The following is an 18,718-nucleotide window of genomic DNA, read 5'->3' on the forward strand; positions in this document are numbered from 1 at the left end:
AATGTATACAAGTATCAAGTTATTATGTCATATAATGTAAAAGTAAAAAACACTGAAAAGAAAAATAAATGAATAAAATAAAATTAGTTTCCAGTGTGTTGAAAAACCAAATGAGTCTATTTTAAAGCAAATCTAGCAATAGAGGAGACGATACCAACCTCAATTCAGTAGGTGACTAATTATACATAAGGAACATTCCCATGGAGAACTCTGTCCCATGAAACTTTGTCTGCTGGCTCATCTGGAATAACCATAAATGGGCTGTTGAAAATAATGTCCAAGGGGCTCAGGAATATTAAAAAAATGCACACCACAAAGCACTCTTGATATAATTAATATCTACTAAGGTCTTTTGAATCTGGGCTTTTTTTTCTTTCTGACAGCATTATATCAAATAGAAAACTCACATTTCTGAAAGTATTTCTTAAATACTCATCTGCAAACTACAGTTTCTTTGTCCTTTTCTGAAAATTTGAAAACTTCAAGTATGTTCCTTCACACTTCCTTTTTCTCAACTGATGTTTATCTAAAAGACTTTTGCTTTAAAAACTATCCATTCTTAGAGAAGGTTGGAATGTGTGTACATCATAGTGCCAAATATTCATAGGAGAATTGGAAAGTATTTCATTTCTGGGAGCCTTCTTCAAACATTGGAAATAACTAGTTTGGTACCTATAGAAAGAAACGAGATTTTTCTTTGTAATCAACTCAGTTTCTCAGTTGAACCAACCTTCAGTTCAGTTCAGTCGCTCAGTCGTTTCCGACTCTCCACGACCCCATGAATCACAGCACGCCAGGCCTCCCTGTCCATCACCAACTCCCGGAGTTCACTCAAACTCATGTCCACAGAGTCGGTGATGCCATCCAGCCATCTCATTCTCGGTCGTCCCCTTCTCCTCCTGCCCCCAACCCTTCCCAGCATCAGAGTCTTTTCCAGTGAGTCAACTCGTCGCATGAGGTGGCCAAAGTATTGCAGTTTCAGCTTTAGCATCAGTCCTTCCAATGAACACCCAGGATCGATCTCCCTTAGAATGGACTGGTTGGATCTCCTTGCGGTACAAGGGACTCTCAAGAGTCTTCTCCAACACCAACCTTAAAAACATGTAAATTTTAGTAAACACTATATCTGACAGATATTAAACACCTAAATGAAGTGTGAAACCTTCATACAATCATATGAACATTTTTAATATGTAGCATAATAAAAATCTGATAGATCGACTTGTCCACATGTTTCATCCATATTTTTGAAGTCAGATAAAAATATTTTCTTTCCTAGCAAATTCTTAATTGCTTAGAATATAAATCTTAAAAGATCTCATCACAAAGAAAAATTATAACTTTGTATAATAACCAATGGTAATGATCATTTCAAAATGTATGAATAAAAATATTTTAAAATAAAAAATAATATTTATCCTCACATAACTTTAAAATCACTTTAAATATAAAGAAAATACTGTATAAAGAAAATTATATTTAAAAAGATACACTAGAATGATAATTTAGTGGAGAGGCAAAAGAACTTTAAACCTTCACAGATCAATAGATCCCTATATGGTTAAACCATAAGCAGGTGGGCTTTCTTTGTAGCTCAGTTGGTAAAGAATCTGCCTACAATGCAGGAGACCTGGGTTCAATCCCTGGGTCAGGAAGTTCCCTTGGAGAAGGAAATGGCAACCCACTCTACTATTCTTGCCTGGAGAATCCCATGGACAGGGGAGCTTAGCAGATACAGTCCATGGGGTCGAAAGAGTCGGACATGACTTAGCGACTAAATTACTATGGTTAAATAGTGATGGAAAATCACTGGAAGTAGATCAAAAATTAAAAATGCCATGGTATGCAAGAGTTAAAAGTAATGAAACATCATGAGATTGATATGGAAAAAATTAGAGATCTAGGATAGAATTATAGCACTTAAGTATACATTTTTGGAATGCAGAAATTTGAATTTATACTCTTATTATCTCTCTACCTCATTGAAGAAATGTATTGATTTTTGATCCTTAAGAAATTTCCTAGTTATTAGCATACAATTGGGATGAATTGTTAACAATATCTTAAGATAGGAATACTGAAGTTTCCTTTGTCAAAGGGTTTGGGGATCAGTACTAAATGATTTAATGGGTGTAAAATGCTTCTTGTAGTTTGGCACACCAGGCTCATTCAGAATTATTTGGAAATATTGTTTTATTTTTGTATTATACACATCTGACCTAGGTGCATCATGAGGAATGCTGGGCTAGAAGAGCACAAGCTGGAATCAAGATTGCTGGGAGAACTATCAATAACCTCAGATATGCAGATGACACCACCCTTATGGCAGAAAGTGAAGAGGAACTAAAAAGCCTCTTGATGAAAATGAAAGAGGAGAGTGCAAAAGTCGGCTTGAAGCTCAACATCCAGAAAACTAAGATCATGTCACCTGGTCCCATCACTTCAAGGGAAATAGATGGGGAAACAGTGGAAATAGTGTCAGATTTTATTTTGGGGGGCTCTAAAATCTCTGAGGATGCTGATTGCAGCCATGAAATTAAAAGACGCTTGCTCCTTGGAAGGAAAGTTATGACCAACCTAGAGAGCATATTAAAAAGCAGAGACATTACTTTGCCAACAAAGGTCCGTCTAGTCAAGGCTATGGTTTTTCCCATGGTCATGTATGGATGTGAGAGTCGGACTGTGAAGAAAGCTGAGCACCAAAGAATTGATGCTTTTGAACTGTGGTGTTGGAGAAGAGTCTTGAGAGACCCTTGGACTGCAATGAGATCCAACCAGTCCATTCTAAAGGAGATCAGTCCTGGGTGTTCATTGGAAGGACTGATGCTAAAGCTGAAACTCCAATACTTTGGCCACCTCATGCAAAGAGTTGACTCACTGGAAAAGACTCTGATGCTGGGAGGGATTGGGGGCAGGAGGAGAAGGGGACGACAGAGAATGAGATGGCTGGATGGCATCACCGACTCAATGGACATGAGTTTGAGTGAACTCTGGGAGTTGGTGATGGACAGGGAGGCCTGGCATGCTGTGATTCATGGGGTCACAAAAAGTCGGACACGACTGAGCGACTGAACTGAACTGAACTAACTGACCTAGGTGTAGTGTGGAATCAAAGGGCCATAGTGACATCTTATCCCTGAGAAATTTTGTGTGACATTTCCTAGGATGGCTTTGAGGATTTAATAAAACAGAAAATGAAAACTATGATGTTCAACCCTACAAATGTAGTCTGTTGCCCCTAAACCAATGTCTCTGATCCTAAACTGAAAAAAAGATTTTTCTCCTGGGCCCAAAGGTTGTCTTTGTAGCTACATAAAATTAAGTAAATCACTGATAACGGTCCAAATTCTTACACAAAAATAAGATAAGATAATCCCACTCAAAGAAAAATTCCTACAACATAGATAATTAAATTTTAACAAGAAAAATCAATTGCCCAGTTTAAATGAAGTAGTTATGCAAGAAAATTTACAGCACAAAAAGAGATAGTACAAACTACTGACTGAATCCAAGTTTACTAAATGAGTCTAAATAGAAAAGGCACACCAGAAAGGTCACATTAATAGGGCTATTAACTGATTCTGATTGCTGGCAAGGTACATCAATATACCTCTTAGTACAGCCTTCTTGTGCTATTTATTTACAAATTAATGTTTATCTTAATTCTGATTATTTTCTATCTAATATATTCCATATGCACAAGAACAATTACTGGTACTCATTCCCCTGGAGAAGGGAATGGTAACCCGCCCCAGTATTCTTGCCTGGAGAATCCCAGGGATGGAGGAGCCTGGTGGGCGGCAGCACAGGCTCTGTGGGGTCACACAGAGTCAGACACGACTGAAGCGACTTAGCAGCAGCAGGAGCAGCAATGCCATTCCAGGGCATATATCCAGAGAAAAACTTGGTTTGAAAATATACATGGACCCCAATGTTCATTGAAACTCTCTTTACAATAACCAGGACATGGAAGCAACCAAAATATTGAACCAACAGAAATATCCATTGACAGATGAAAGGATAAACAAGATGTAGTATACGTATGTATACATATACTACAATATCCCATTGTACATTCATAAGTATATATACATATACATATATACAATGGAATACTGCAGTATATGTATACATATATATACAATGGAATATATGTATATAATATATAGATAGATATAGACAGTGGAATATTAGTCATCAAAAAGAATGAAATAATGACATCTGCAGTGATGTGGATGGATCTGGAGATTATCATACTAAGTGAGGTAAGTCAGACAGACAAGACTAATATATGATGTCACTTATATGTGGAATCTAAAAGAATGATACAAACTAACCTATTTACAAAAGAGAAAGACTGGCAGACTTAGAGAATAAACTTGTGGTTACTAAGGGAGAAGGGTTGGGGGGGGAATAGAGTTTGGGATTGACATGTAGACACTGCTATATTTAAAATATATAACCAACGAGGACCTACTGTATAGCATAATGAACTGTGTTCAATACTCTCTAATAACCTAAATGGGAAGAGAATTTGAAAAAGAATTCAGTTCAGTTCAGTCGCTCAGTTGTGTCCGACTCTCCACGACCCCATGAATCACAGCACGCCAGGCCTCCCTGTCCATCACCAACTCTGAGAGTTCACGCAAACTCATGTCCATCGAGTCGGTGATGCCATCCAGCCATCTCATTCTCTGTCGTCCCCGTCTCCTCCCACCCCCAATTCTTCCTAGCATCAGACTCTTTTCCAGTGAGTCAACTCGACTCATGAGGTGGCCAAAGTATTGGAGTTTCAGCTTTAGCATCAGTCCTTCCAGTGAACACCCAGGATTGATCTCCTTTATAGATACATGTAAATGTTAAAAAAAAAGTCCTTCTTCTCCACTCTTTTTAAATTTATATTTTAAACTCAAAGTTCCTTTAGACTTAGAGCACTAGATGCCTTTTTCTCAAGAATAGATTCCATTGTTAGACCTTTATATTATTTTTTAATCAGACTAATGTATCAGCAACCTTATATTTGCTTTAACTGGAGAAGAAAATCTTATGATAAACTTTTTTTCTTATTTGCATAAAGTGAACTTTTAATAAAAATACATAGATAAATAAAGCTAGTGTGTGCCTGCTAAGTCGCTTCAGTCGTTTCTGAGTCTTTGCAACCCTATGGACAGTAGCCCACCAGGCTCCTCGCTCCTCTGTCCATGGCATTCACTAGTTAAGAACACTGGAGTGGATTACTGTGCCCTCCTGGGTTGCCAGGCCCTCCTCCAGGGGATCTTCCCAATCCAGGGACTGAACCCACATCTTACATATCTTGCATTTGCAGGCAAATTCTTTACCACTAGCGCCACCTGGGAAGCTCAAATAAACCTAGACTTAACACCAACTCTTAGGTGAAGCCTTCTGATCCCGTGTGTGTCCTGCCTTCTAGCAACACTGATATGGCCGGCCTCAGCTTCTCCAGGACTTGCATAAGTAGAAACCTGTAGCACTAAGCATGTTCTCCACAGCAACAGACCTGCCTCAAGCTTCCAGGACTTTTCTATTATACAACAAATTGCAAAGAACATCAAGAAGGTCCTGCTTGGAAGATAAATCAGCACCTAGCAACCAGGAAAAACCATCAGTGGGGTTGCGGTGGGGGAGGATTAACAAACATTACCAAATATCTTTGTTTTATTGGTTTCCACCAATGCCAACATAAGGTGGAAATGTACAAGTCTACTCTTGTCCAGAAGACACTGACTACAGTGACTCTGTCCTTCCTAGGCCCTAATTAGTAACTGCAAAGTCTGAGAGGATAAAGGCCTTTTCACACATGTACAGTACAAGGATCACTGTTTAAGAAGCTTGGAGATTACAAACGTACATGTCCACATTAATAGTCAATGTTCTCTTAAACTAAGCTTATCTTTCTGGGACCCACAGGGCCTAATATTAAAAAAAAAAATCATTTTCCCGCCTTCAGTAACCAATCCCTGTTTCATTTTTGGCTAGATCACAAGTGTAGTCATGTAGAGTTGAATTCAAATTGTTGCTAACTTATCAGCCTGAACTTCAAATTTAAGAAGTCTTAAAGAATCAAGATAACTTGGAAAGTCTTCAATTTCAAGGATTTACAGACCTGCCATAAATGACTCCCCAAATCCATACCAGTGTCGTTGCCTCATTCTCAAATGAAATATAAAAACTCTATTTCTCAGAAGAAGGAAAAGAATAACTAATAAATGTTGTCAACAGTAGTTCCATGTCTTGATTTGAGTTTTGTTGTTGTTTTTCAGTCATTCAGTCATTTCTGACCCTTTGCAACCTCATGGACTGCAGCACACCAGGCTTCCCTGTCCATCACCATCTCCTGGAGCTTGCGCAAACTCATATCCAGTGAGTCATTGATACCATACAACCATCTTGTCCTCTGTTGTACCCTTCTCCTCCTGCCTTCAATCTTTCCCAGCATCAGGGTCTTCTTCAATGAGTTGGTTCTTCACATCAGGTGGCCAAAGTACTGGAGCTTCAGCTTCAGCATCAGTCCTTCCATTGAGTATTCAGGGTTGATTTATTTTAGGATTGACGGGTTTGATCTCCTTGCTGCCCAAGGGACTTTCAAGAGTCTTCTCCAACACTACAGTAAAAAAGCATCAATTCTTACAACTTCAACCTTCTTTATGGTCCAAATAACACATCCTTACATGACTACTGGAAAAACCATAGCTTTGAAGTAATATCTCTGTTTTTTCATATGCTGTCTTGATTTGTCATAGCTTTTCTTCCAAGGAGCAAGCATCTTTTAATTTCATGGCTGTAGTCACCATCTGCAGTGATTTTGGAGCCCAAGAAAATTAAGTCTCTCACTGATTCCTTTGTTTCCCCATCTATTTGCCATGAACTGATGGGACCAGATGTCATGATCCTTGTTTTCTGAATGTTGAGTTTTAAGACAGCTTTTTCACTCTCCTCTTTCACCTTCATCAAGAGACTCTTTACTCTTGATTTGCTCCAGTCCACACATTTCTGTGAACTACTCATTAGGAAACTTCACCTCTTTGTTTACAGGCATGGTCATATGACCAAAACAGGTAAATTAGTCCTTCTATCCCAAAGGAAAATCTGAGATTAGTCAAAATCATCTCATTAAAAATGATATATGATACAGTATATATAGACATATATGGTACAAAAAATTTTCCTTCCAGTAGAATGCCAACTGTGCTAGTTTCCCATCATTGCTATAACATATTGCCATATACTTAGTGGCTTAAAATAACACAAATGCTTAGTACCTTAGAGTTCTGGAGATGAGGAAACTAAAATAGGTCCACAGGGCTGTGTCCTTCTGCAGACATTGGGAGAAAATCTATTTACTAGTCTTTTCTAACTTCTAGATGCCACCTATAATCCTTTTCTCTATCTTTAAAGTCAGAAGCATAGTATCCTGTCTCCTCCCTGATCTCCTGCCTCCTCTTATAAGAACCTTTGTGATTATTTGGGTCCCCTTGGGTAATTCAGGTTAATCTCCTCATCTCAGTTTCCTTAATTTATTTTTAACTGTAAAAGTTCTTATACCATGAAAGACAACGTATAATCACAGGTTCCAGGGATTGGGATGTGAACAATTTGAGAAACGAGAACAATGAGGCATTATTTACATACCAAATTAAGTAATAAGTGTGCAAGAAACGATGTAACTGTTTCTTTTTTATTGAAATATAGTTGATATGGACATGAGTTTGAGCAAACTCCGGGGGATGGTGAGGGACAGGCAAGTCTGGCATGCTGCAGTCCATGGGATCACAAACTGTTGGACAATTATGTTCATTTCAGGTGTACTATGTAGTGATTTGGCATTTGCAGGCACCATGAAATGATCACCACAATAAGTCTAGTAACCAACTGTCCCCATGCAATATTATGGGGAACTGACAATATTCCTTATGTTATATACTACATTCCCAAGACTTACTTATTTTCTAAATGAAAGTTTGTATTTTAATCCCATTTCATATTTTGCAACCCCTCTGGAAACCATCTACTTGTTCTCTGTATCTATGAGTATGTTTGTTTTGTTTTATTTGCTTGCTTGCTTTATTTTTTATATTCCATACATAAGTGAGATCATGTGGTATTTGTCTTTCTCTTTATTATTTCACTTAGCATAATACTATATAGATCTATTCATGTTGAAGTAAATGGAAGATTTCATACCTCTTTATGGCTGAGTAATATTCCATTACTGAGTACACATGCTCAGTCACTCAGTCTTTTCTGACTCTTTGTGAGCCCATGGACTGTAGCCCCCAAGGTTCCTCTGTCTATGTAATTTTCCAGGCAAGAAATACTGGAGTGGGTTGCCATGTCCACTCCAGAGGATCTTCCTGATTCAAGGATCAAACTCACATCTCTTCCATCTCTTGCATTGGCAGGTGGATTCTTTACCACTGAGCCACCTTGGAAGCCCAATACATATATATATATATGTGTGTGTGTCTTCTTTATTCCTCCAGTGATGAACACTAAATTGATTCCATATCTTGGCTATTAGTAATGCTACAATGAACTTTGGTGTGCCTATATTCTTTCAAATTAGTGGTTTTGTCTTCCTCCAGTAAATACCCAGAAGAGAAACTGCTGGACCATATGGTAGTTCTTTGCCAGCAAATGTCCGTCTAGTCAAAGGTTAAGGTTTTTCCAGTGGTCATATATGGATGTGAGAGTTGGACCATAAAGAAGGCTGAGCACTGAAGAACTGATGCTTCCGAACTGTGGTGTTGGAGAAGACTCTTGAGAGTCCCTTGGACTGCGAGGAGATCAAATCAGTCAGACCTAAAGGAAATCAACCCTGAATACTGAATACTCATTGGAAAGACTGAGGCTGAAGCTGAAGCTCCTTCAGCTCCAATACTTCAGCCACCTGATTCAAAGAACTGACTCATTGGAAAAGACCCTGATGCTGGGAAAGACTGAAGGCAGGAGGAGAAGGGGATGACAGAGGATGAGATGGTTGGATGGCATCATCAACTCGATGGACATGAGTTTGAGCAAGCTCCGGGGGTTGATGATGGACAAGGATGCCTAGTGTGATGCAATCCATGGGGTTGCAAAGAGTCAGGCATGACTGAGTGACGGAACTGAACTGAACTGATGGTACTTCTATTTTTCATTTTGTGAGGAAGCTCCACATCCTGTTTTCCATAGTGACTGCATCAATTTATAATCTCTGCAACAATACACAAATATTCCTTTTTCTGCACAAGAATAAATGAACTTTAAAAATCACCATTTGGTGCAAAATAACAATCACTGTTTCTTGGAAGAATTAATAAAGGATGCTTGATAATAATACCAGTGGGTGATGGCTGCAGGTTCTCAGAGGGCCCTGCAAACCTAAGCTTCCTGACCACCTGAGTGTGTGTTGCCTCCAGTAGTCACAAGTAGCTCGGTGGCCCCAGAAATTTCCCTTGGCTAGAGGAAGCTTCATTTGCTCCAAGATCCTAAAGAGATCCTGTGAACCCAGGCTCCCAATCAAGCAGGGCACCAACCAACACCCATGGCATCAAGTTCCTGACCAGCTCCCACAACCATGGGCATCTCCTAAGTACCAGGTTCCCAGCAGGCCAGCACACCCAGGCTTCTAGCATATTTCTGCCCTGGCCAGCTCCCACAGTCCAGGATATCTCCTCTGGTCTTAGGCTTCCAATCAGTGACCACAAACCAGGGTCTAGAGGGCACTTGTTAACTCATGATATTGGAGGGCCCCAGTACGAGGTTGACTGCTATTCCAGGTTTTTGATGCACCCCAGTACCAGGTCACTGAAATACTCCAGCAGCAGTTGACCATGGATGCCACCAGAATGCACAGAGAGGCTCTATAGACAAGATGACTGGTAGAGGCCTTTGTCTGCCAAAGCAGATTTATAGACTAGTACAGGAATCTACATCCTCAGATGCACAGATAGCAAGCAAGACCACAAATATCATGACTAATCAAGAAGGTATGATACCACCAAACACAATACATACTGTAAAGAAACGCCAACTTCTCAATTCTCATCCTGTTATTAATATCTAATTCCATACCATTTTTTGTTGAACTTTATTTTGTTCATATAATATTTTCCTAATTTCATTTAGTTGTATACCTCTGTTTTCTTGTACTTCACTGAATTTTTTAAAGGATTATTTGAATTCTTTGTTAGACAGTCAGTAGATTAAAATTTCATCCAACAGCAGCAGTGCACACATTCTTTTCAAGTGGACACAGATTATTCTCCAGCATAGAACATATGTTAAGTCACAAAACAAGCCTTAGCTAATGTAAGAAGACTGAATTCATATAAGTATCTTTTCTTACCAGAAACATAAGAAATTAGATGTCAATTACAGGATGACAATTAGAAAATTACAAGCAAATGGAAACTAAACAACACACTCCTGAACAATCATTGGTCAAAAAAAAGGGGGGGATCAAAAAATATCTTATGACAAATGAAAATAGAAATACAAAATACCAAAACTTGAAAAATGCAGCAAAAGCAATTCTAATAGGCAAGTCTATAAAGATAAAAAGGAAAAAATTACAAAAAGCAATCTATCTTTACCTCAAATAACTAGAAAAAGAAACAAACTAAGCCCAAAGTTAGAAACAAGAAAGAAAATAACAAAGAGCAGAAATGAATGATAGAGATACAAGAAAAACAATAGAAAAGACCAAAAAAACTAAGAGTTGGCTTATTTAAAAGATAAAACTGACAAACCTTTAGCAAGATTAGCACAGAAAAACAGAGAGAGCAGCTTTATTCACAATAGTTAAGACATGGAAACAACCTAAGAATCCATCAAAAGATGAATGGATAAAGAATATTTTACATACATTGAAATATCCTTCAACCTTGAGAAAGAAGAAACTCTTGCCTTGTACAAAAATATAGATGAACCCTGAGGGCATTATGCTAAGCAAAATAAATTAGAAAGACAAAAACAAGTACTGTATGTTCTTACTTTTATGTGAAATTTAAAAAAAAAAGGCAAACAGAAAAATAGCTAGTAAAAGGACGGTTACTAGGGGCTGAGATTGGGAGAAACAGAAAATGTTGGTCAAAGAGTACAAATTCTCAGCACTAAAATGCTTTCTGGGGATTTAATTTACATATGGTGACTATAACAATATGTGTGTGTTAAGCCGCTTCAGTCTTTGTGACTCCAGGGACTGTAGCCCACCAGGCAAGAAAACTGGAGTAGGGTACCATGCCCTCCTCCAGGTGATCTTCTCTATCTAGTAATCAAACACTAGTCTCTTAAGTCTCCTGCATTGCCAGGAAGGTTCTTTACCACTAGTGCCACCTACTGTATTATATACTTGAAATTTACTAAGAGTAGATCTTAAATATTCTCACTACAAAAAAAAGGGGGGGGGGTATAGTAAATGGGAGAACAGATGGGTTAACTATTTTTTGGTAAATATCTGCAATATATACATGTATAAATCATCACAATGTACACCTCGAACTTGAACATATTGTATGTCAATGATACCTCAATAAAGCTGGAGGAAAAATAAAAACATAAATAAATAAAAATTATGGATGAAAATGAAAGGAAACTGGAATTCCACCTAATTTCAACATTCTCCCCATCAGGTTCTTGTGAACTACCAAATAAACATAGTAACTTTATGGTAGAGAAGCCTAAAAGACACCATGTTATCCACGTGTTCAAAGTTCATCTCATCAGTAATAGAATAAGTAAATACCAGGTTCCTTCTAATAAGATGCAGCTCAGGTGGACACAATAACAGTTTCGTGGAGTCTCATTGTCAAAAAGGAAAATTCTATTCTGCATAAACGCTAGGCAAATATAAATTGAAAAACATTGTATAAAATAAATGGCCTATACTCTTCAGAAATATTTAGCTATTAAAGGCAAAGAAAAACTGAAAAATGGTTTCAGATTAAAGGACACTAAGAGACATAACACCTAAATCTAATTTGTTATCCTGAATTAGATCTTCACTTTAGGAAATACTCTCAGGAACAGTTAGGGATGGGTGTGCATATATACTATCTCAGAAAAAATATTTAAATTCATATTAATATTATATAATTATAGAAAGAATGGCAAAGCACCCATGGTAAAACATTAACACTATGAAATCTGGTGGAGGTCTAAATCTGTACTATTTTCTTTTCTGTAAGTTTTATTGTTGTTGAATTGTAATTCGAATATGGTGTATTTGTATTTGAAACTTTATTATGCTTGAAATCACTTGATGTTGTTATAGCATATGATAACCAGTGACCTTTCAGCTTCATATTTGTAAAAAGAATACAATGTATGGCAATGAGGCTAATAAAATAGTAGAGAATGAGTGAATATGAACTGGAAACCAGAGCTAGTTTCTGTAACTATCTGATGGCATATTTGTGCCAATAATCCTGCACTGCTGAGATACACTAAGAACAATAATTGAGCATGTGTTTAGGGAATATGCTGCACAGGAATCAGTATGAGAAGTGGGCAAAGACTGGGAGATATTATCCTGAAGAGGAGGAAGATTTTACTAAGATAAAAGAAGAAGATGATCCTTCAGTCTTAGCTTCCAGTCTCAGCTGAGAAAATGCTTTCATTGTCAGTTCTTCAGTAAAGTTGCCTGTGACCCAAATTCACGTGTGCTGTGTAAATGTCAATTTACCAAATATTGGTTGGAGCTTTAGGGTTGGCAATGATAGAGTCTCAGATCTCCTAGTTGTTGTTGACCATAACAAGAGAACTCAGGTAAAAATCTATTGTCATTACCTGATTTGTCATATACAAGTTGCTTAAGCTTAGGTAAGTCTCATATCTTCTTCTCTTTAGTTTTCTCATCTAGAAAGTGAGGGAAAAAAAACATACTTACATCCTGCCTGTGATAAAAAAAGTTTCATCTAAGAAGTATGAAAATACAAGCAATAAAAACAATAGCATCTGTGGTGATCTTTGGGAGAATTTTTTGAAAGTAATCTTTATTTTAGATTACAAATAAATATGACAGCAACATGGCTAGGATTCAAAATCACAAACACTAAGTTTATGCATTTCAAGAAAAATAGTCTACACATACAAAAAGATATTTCTGTGTTTGTCAAGCATAAAAGGAAAAGAGAGATGGGAAATTTCAAAGCTTTTTCAAGTTAGATAGTGAGATACTCTGGTACTGTATGAGGTATATCAAACTATAAGAATTCCATAAGTACAAAGTAGTTCAAAGAACTAAACTATGTCTTTTAAGTTCTTAAAAGATTTTTGCTCTGTGATAGTTGTTTTGTGTGGCCCCAATTATTTACTAAAAGTTCTTTTATAGACATGATTCTTGGTTCTTCATTTCTTGGAAAGTAGCTTAAGGACAAATGTATATACCCCATATTATTGTTTATGGCTAGTTAGAGAAAAAACTCACAGACACACAAAGGCAAAGACAAAGACATCAGAATCAACGTATTTGAGAGCCACACAAGAAATTGAGAGGAAGATGTGGGACGTTTTTCTTATGCTTATGAGAGGAAGATGTGGAACGTTTTCTTTAATAATAATTTAGGGGAAAGGGCTTGAATCAATCATATCTAAACTTTATAGGACCCCAAAACTAAAACAGACATTTAAGAACTATACAAAACTCAGGTGTTGCCAAGATTTTACTTTATTCCTCATTCCATTTTTTAGCTCAGTATGGTGCAGTTTAAAGTGTTATATACATAGTACACTTATTTCAGATGGAGATGGTATCAGTAATATAAGAAACAACACTATTACTTTAATTAAAAGTGCATTTATTAATTATTTGGAAAATACATGCTAATTTTCATAAGAACTTTCTAACCACAAATATTCAAATCAGATCGAGCTTAGAAAAGAAAAATTACCATTTTCATATAGTTTTTATCATAAAATTTTTCCAATACATTATCAAGTAGTTCCTTCAAATACTCATTGGATTCATCAATACATTTTTCGGAGCCTAGCACTTGATCACTTTAGATATAATTTACCGCTTCTTGGGTTATGCAGGTGCTGCTGCTGCTGCTGCTAAGTCACTTCAGTAGTGTCCGACTCTGTGCGACCCCATGGACTGCAGCCCACCAGGCTCGCCCGTCCCTGGGATTCTCCAAGCAAGAACACTGGAGTGGGTTGCCATTTCCTTCTCCAATGCATGAAAGTGAAAAGTGAAAGTGAAGTCGCTCAGTCGTGTCCAACCCTTAGCAACCCCACAGACTGCAGTCTACCAGGCTCCTCCATCCATGGGATTTTCTAGGCAAGAGTGCTACAAACACTTATTTCACCTAACAATACCTAGCCTATGATGACTATTACTTTATGAGCTATATAGCACAGCTTTAAATTTATTTCCACTTCCTTTACACTTCTCACTGACTTGAAAAAAAGAGAAATATGAAATGCTTACTTCTGCTGCATTACCGAGAGCACTTCTTATTACAACTTATGCAAGTCATTTTGTTACTAATGATAATGGGATATTATAGAATACAGACTAAAACTCCTCTCAATATTAACTAGCATTCAAAAAAAGAATAACAATGTTGGAGAAAATATTTAAAGTGTTTCAAAACATCTTTAATTAGACCATAGATGGAAGACAAATTGTATGACAAATTCTGTCTACAAAGCAAGAAATTAAACAACATATTCTACGTTTCTTTTAAGGAATTATACCTGAATTTTATCAATTTTTGTAATAAATTCTATGCTTCATTTTCAATTAAGAAAATTATACTTTTATTAGGTTTGTGCACCAAAAACTTAATATTCATGTTTGATCCATTTTTACATGGCTATTATCACCACTAAAGAATGATTAGTATTTAGACAGACTGTGTCTAATTCATATCTATTACCACTAACTTTGTGCCCTTGTGAGTGTACACACTCATTAAGTGTTAATTGAGTGAATGAAAGAAAGATTGATGAGTGGATGACTGGAAAAACCATTGGTGAAGAGATGTTCCATTTTACCATTCATGTCACCAGTATAAAAGACCATCCTCACCCCACTAATCTCTTTACTGCCCCTCTTACATCTTTGTTTCTGAGGGTGTAGATTAGAGGGTTAAGGCTAGGTGTAACAACAGTATAGAAGAGGGCAATGAACTTGCCTTGATCTTGAGACTTTCCTGATGGTGGCTGGAGGTATATGCACATGACTGGAATGAAAAAGAGGGATACAACCATAAGATGCGCTCCACATGTCCCAAAGACTTTCTGGAGTCCAGTTGTTGACTGCATCCTCAGCACTGCCCGGGCAATGGCACCATAGGAGCTGAGAATGAGGATGAGAGGTGTGAGAACAAAAATGGAGCTCGTGACCATGAGGGACAGCTCATTAGCACGAGTATCAACACATGACAGTTGAAGCAATGCTGGAACTTCACAGAAGAAATGGTCCACTTGGCGATGTCCACACAGGGGTACCCGAAATGTAAAGAAGGAATGAAGGGCTGAGTTGGTAAAGCCACTTACCCAACAAGCCATAGCCAACAGATGGCAGAAACGAGGGTGCATGAGGACAGTGTAATGCAGGGGTCTACACACAGCTGCATAACGGTCATAGGACATCACCATCAGTAGCACACATTCTGTGCATCCCAGTGCGAGGACAAAATAAAGTTGAATCATGCAACCAGTGTAAGAGATGGTTTTTCCTGGACCCCAGAGGTTGACCAGCAACTGAGGGATGAAACTGGTGGTGTAGCAGAGATCCAGAAAAGAGAGATTTGAGAGGAAGAAGTACATGGGAGTGTGGAGATGGGAATCCAAGTATGACAAGATAATGATGAACAGGTTGCCTGTCAGAGTCATCAAGTAGAACATCAAGACAATCACAAAGAGAACTACTTCCAGATGAGGCCAGTTAGAAAAACCCAGTAGAACAAAGTGGCCTTCAGAGGTTGCATTCATTTTTCTCGTGGTCATTCATTATTTGTTGTCTGAGGCAAGTATCATACATACCCTAGAAATGTAAAGAAATACTGCAAGAGCAAAAAAAAAAGAAAAATCACATCAGAGCCACCTGTAGTTACCTATTTTGGGGTATTTTAATTGCTTGTGTTTTATAAGTGCAACTCCTGAAAAAGATGTTAGCAGTAGACAAATACTTGAATTTCAACAGGAACACTAAAAACAGTTAGCCTTACACTTGTAAGTCTGATTCAGGCTTTAAAACTCTTAGTCTTTAACTAATTGTTACACTAGACTACTGTCTACAGCTCAGAAACCATGGAGGATAATCAGATAGCACATTGCCTAAAAACATTTTTTTGTAATTAAACATAAGATTAATTATAAAGAATTATTAAGTTATAAAGGAGAGGAACTATTTTTAAAAATGTCATTAGAACTCTAAATGATGTCTTGGGTCAAGGGACAGTATCCAAGAAAGGACAAGCTTGGAAAGAGGCACTTCCTGCTCAAGGCTGCAGATCAGACCTCATCAAAGAGGGTGTGGTTGAGTCCACTGGATGATGAAGTTCACTGTGCCTGAATCAAAAAATAGCAATGGTCAAAGAGTGAATTACAAAGGTACATCACTTAGAGATCACTGCCATTTGACGGGTAATAGGAAAATTTCAAGATTTTTAAAAATTTCTTTAGAATGAGGCAGTATATCATGAGAAATATAAACCCAGATGCTTTTGTTGCTTTTTCTGATGCAGATATAATTTTCTTCTTCCTTACACAGTTGCATGAATAACATAATATATTAATTTTAAAAAGTAGCAGCTCTGAGATATATTTATCTGTTGCATGACCCATCCTTCAGCATTCTTATAGAAGTTAAAAAAAGATAAGAGATCAAATTTTTTTAATTTAAAAATAGATGTAAGTAGAAAACTGGCAGGAAGTTTAGGATTAAATTTCTACTTACAGTAGGAAAGGAAAATAAAGACCTCATCAAAGGTTGCTTTCATAGGCTGTAAAATGAAATATCTCTCCTTTATTTTTGAAATACAACATTATGGAGGATTCCCTGTATTTGTCTGCCCAATCTATGCCTCTTCATGTGTGGGCCAGTGATCTCTTTGAAATCACCAACATAAATGTCTGCCTACACCATGTATACTAATCTACTACATCAGTAGAGGAAAGCAGAGTCTGAAAATAACTATGATGACCATTACAATACAAGAAAGGATCCTGAGTCTACCAAAAAGATCTCATTTTAGCTGGAAGGAGGAACTAGTTAGACCATATACTGTGTCAGGGAATGGACCCCTTTTCCTAGAGCAAACAGAGCCCTTATGGAAACAAAACAAAGCTGTGTTTTGTTTTCCTTGACTGAGGCCACTGGGAGTATAAATCCCAAAGTAGCAATTAATGCCCTTCAAGGAGTTGTCCTATGTTAGAACAGTTTCCTGCTTTCTCCCTAAGCAGGGTAAAAGGACCAATTGAAACCACTTAGTTAGCTGACTTGTTTCCCTAGACTGCCCTTGTGCATGCCCCATTCTGAGCTGAGCAAACACTCACAGCTCCACACTGGAGGGAGGGCTGCCATGACAGAGGGAAAAGCTCAGTGTGGAATGCTGCAGCAGTTGAAAAATCAAATGGGCGCTGAGCAGGGAGGGGGCAGCCATTATTGGCACTTACACAGGCAGCACATCATGAGCAGAACAGAGCTCTGGTGGCAGCCAGACCACCACACCCAATACACTGACTATCGCCAAATAAACATCCCCAGCCTCTCTTACTCCAGAAATGTTCCCCTCTGGGGCTGAGGGGGCCAGTGCTGGGAGGAAGAAGAGCATACACTATAAGGGAATGGAACCAACTAACCCAACCCTCATGGCTTCTGTTCCAGCAACGTGGGACCCACCCTTGCCTTAAATAGGGTGGTGACAGCAATTGAGCAGAGAGGAAGTCTTGGCTCACACCTGGCTCTGGCCCTTGCCCCTTCATCTCTAACCCCACCTCCTAGCCAGATGGTACCTGCCAGCACACTCTGAAGAAATATCTGTCTTGTATTCAAATCAAACTCAGCTTTTCCCCCAAAGCCACTGCGCCCACACGAACTGTACAGGGACACTCCCAAATCTGTACGCTATTTCAAGATTGCCAGTTGTAACTGTTTCACCTAATTTCATAAAAACAGAGGAAGTTAAGCAAAATGAGAAGACAGAGTAATTTGTCTCAGTTGAAAAAGCAAGAGAAAACTCCTGAAAAAAAATTAATGAGATGAAATAAACAGTTTACTAAAGAATTGAATAACCTCAGATATGCAGATGACACCACCCTTATGGCAGAAAGTCAAAAGGAACTAAAGAGCCTCTTGATGAAGGTGAAAGAGGAGAGTGAAAAAGCTGGCTTAAAACTCAACATTCAAAAAACTAAGATCATGGCATCCGGTCCCATCACTTCATGGCAAATAGATGGGGAAACAATGGAAACAGTGACAAACTTTATTTTCTTGGGCTCCTAAATCACTGCAGATGGTGAGTGCAGCCATGAAATTAACAGATGCTTACTCCTTGGAAAGAAATTTATGACCAACCTAGACAGCATATTAAAAAGCCGATATGTTACTACCAACAAAGGTCCATCTAGTCAAAGCTAAGGTTATTCTAGTAGTCACGTATGGATGTGACAGTTGAACCATAAAGAAGGTTGAGCACTGAAGAACTGATGCTTCCGAACTGTGGTGTTGGAGAAGACTCTTGAGAGTCCCTTGGACTGCAAGGAG

The 18,718-nt window shown here is 38.0% G+C and overlaps 1 protein-coding gene across 1 annotated transcript; it reads right to left on the reverse strand.

The window, feature by feature from the left end:
* Positions 1-15,030: 15,030 nt before the first annotated feature.
* Positions 15,031-15,957, reverse strand: LOC129543458 (olfactory receptor 2J3-like). Its single transcript, XM_055406566.2, has one exon. The coding sequence runs from the start codon at positions 15,955-15,957 to the stop codon at positions 15,031-15,033; it is 927 nt and encodes a 308-aa protein (XP_055262541.2).
* Positions 15,958-18,718: the final 2,761 nt, after the last annotated feature.

This window comes from Moschus berezovskii, chromosome 23 (assembly GCF_049115385.1).
Source record: "Moschus berezovskii isolate FMDL1 chromosome 23, NW_MosBer_1.0, whole genome shotgun sequence".
NCBI classification, from domain to species: Eukaryota; Metazoa; Chordata; class Mammalia; order Artiodactyla; family Moschidae; genus Moschus; species Moschus berezovskii.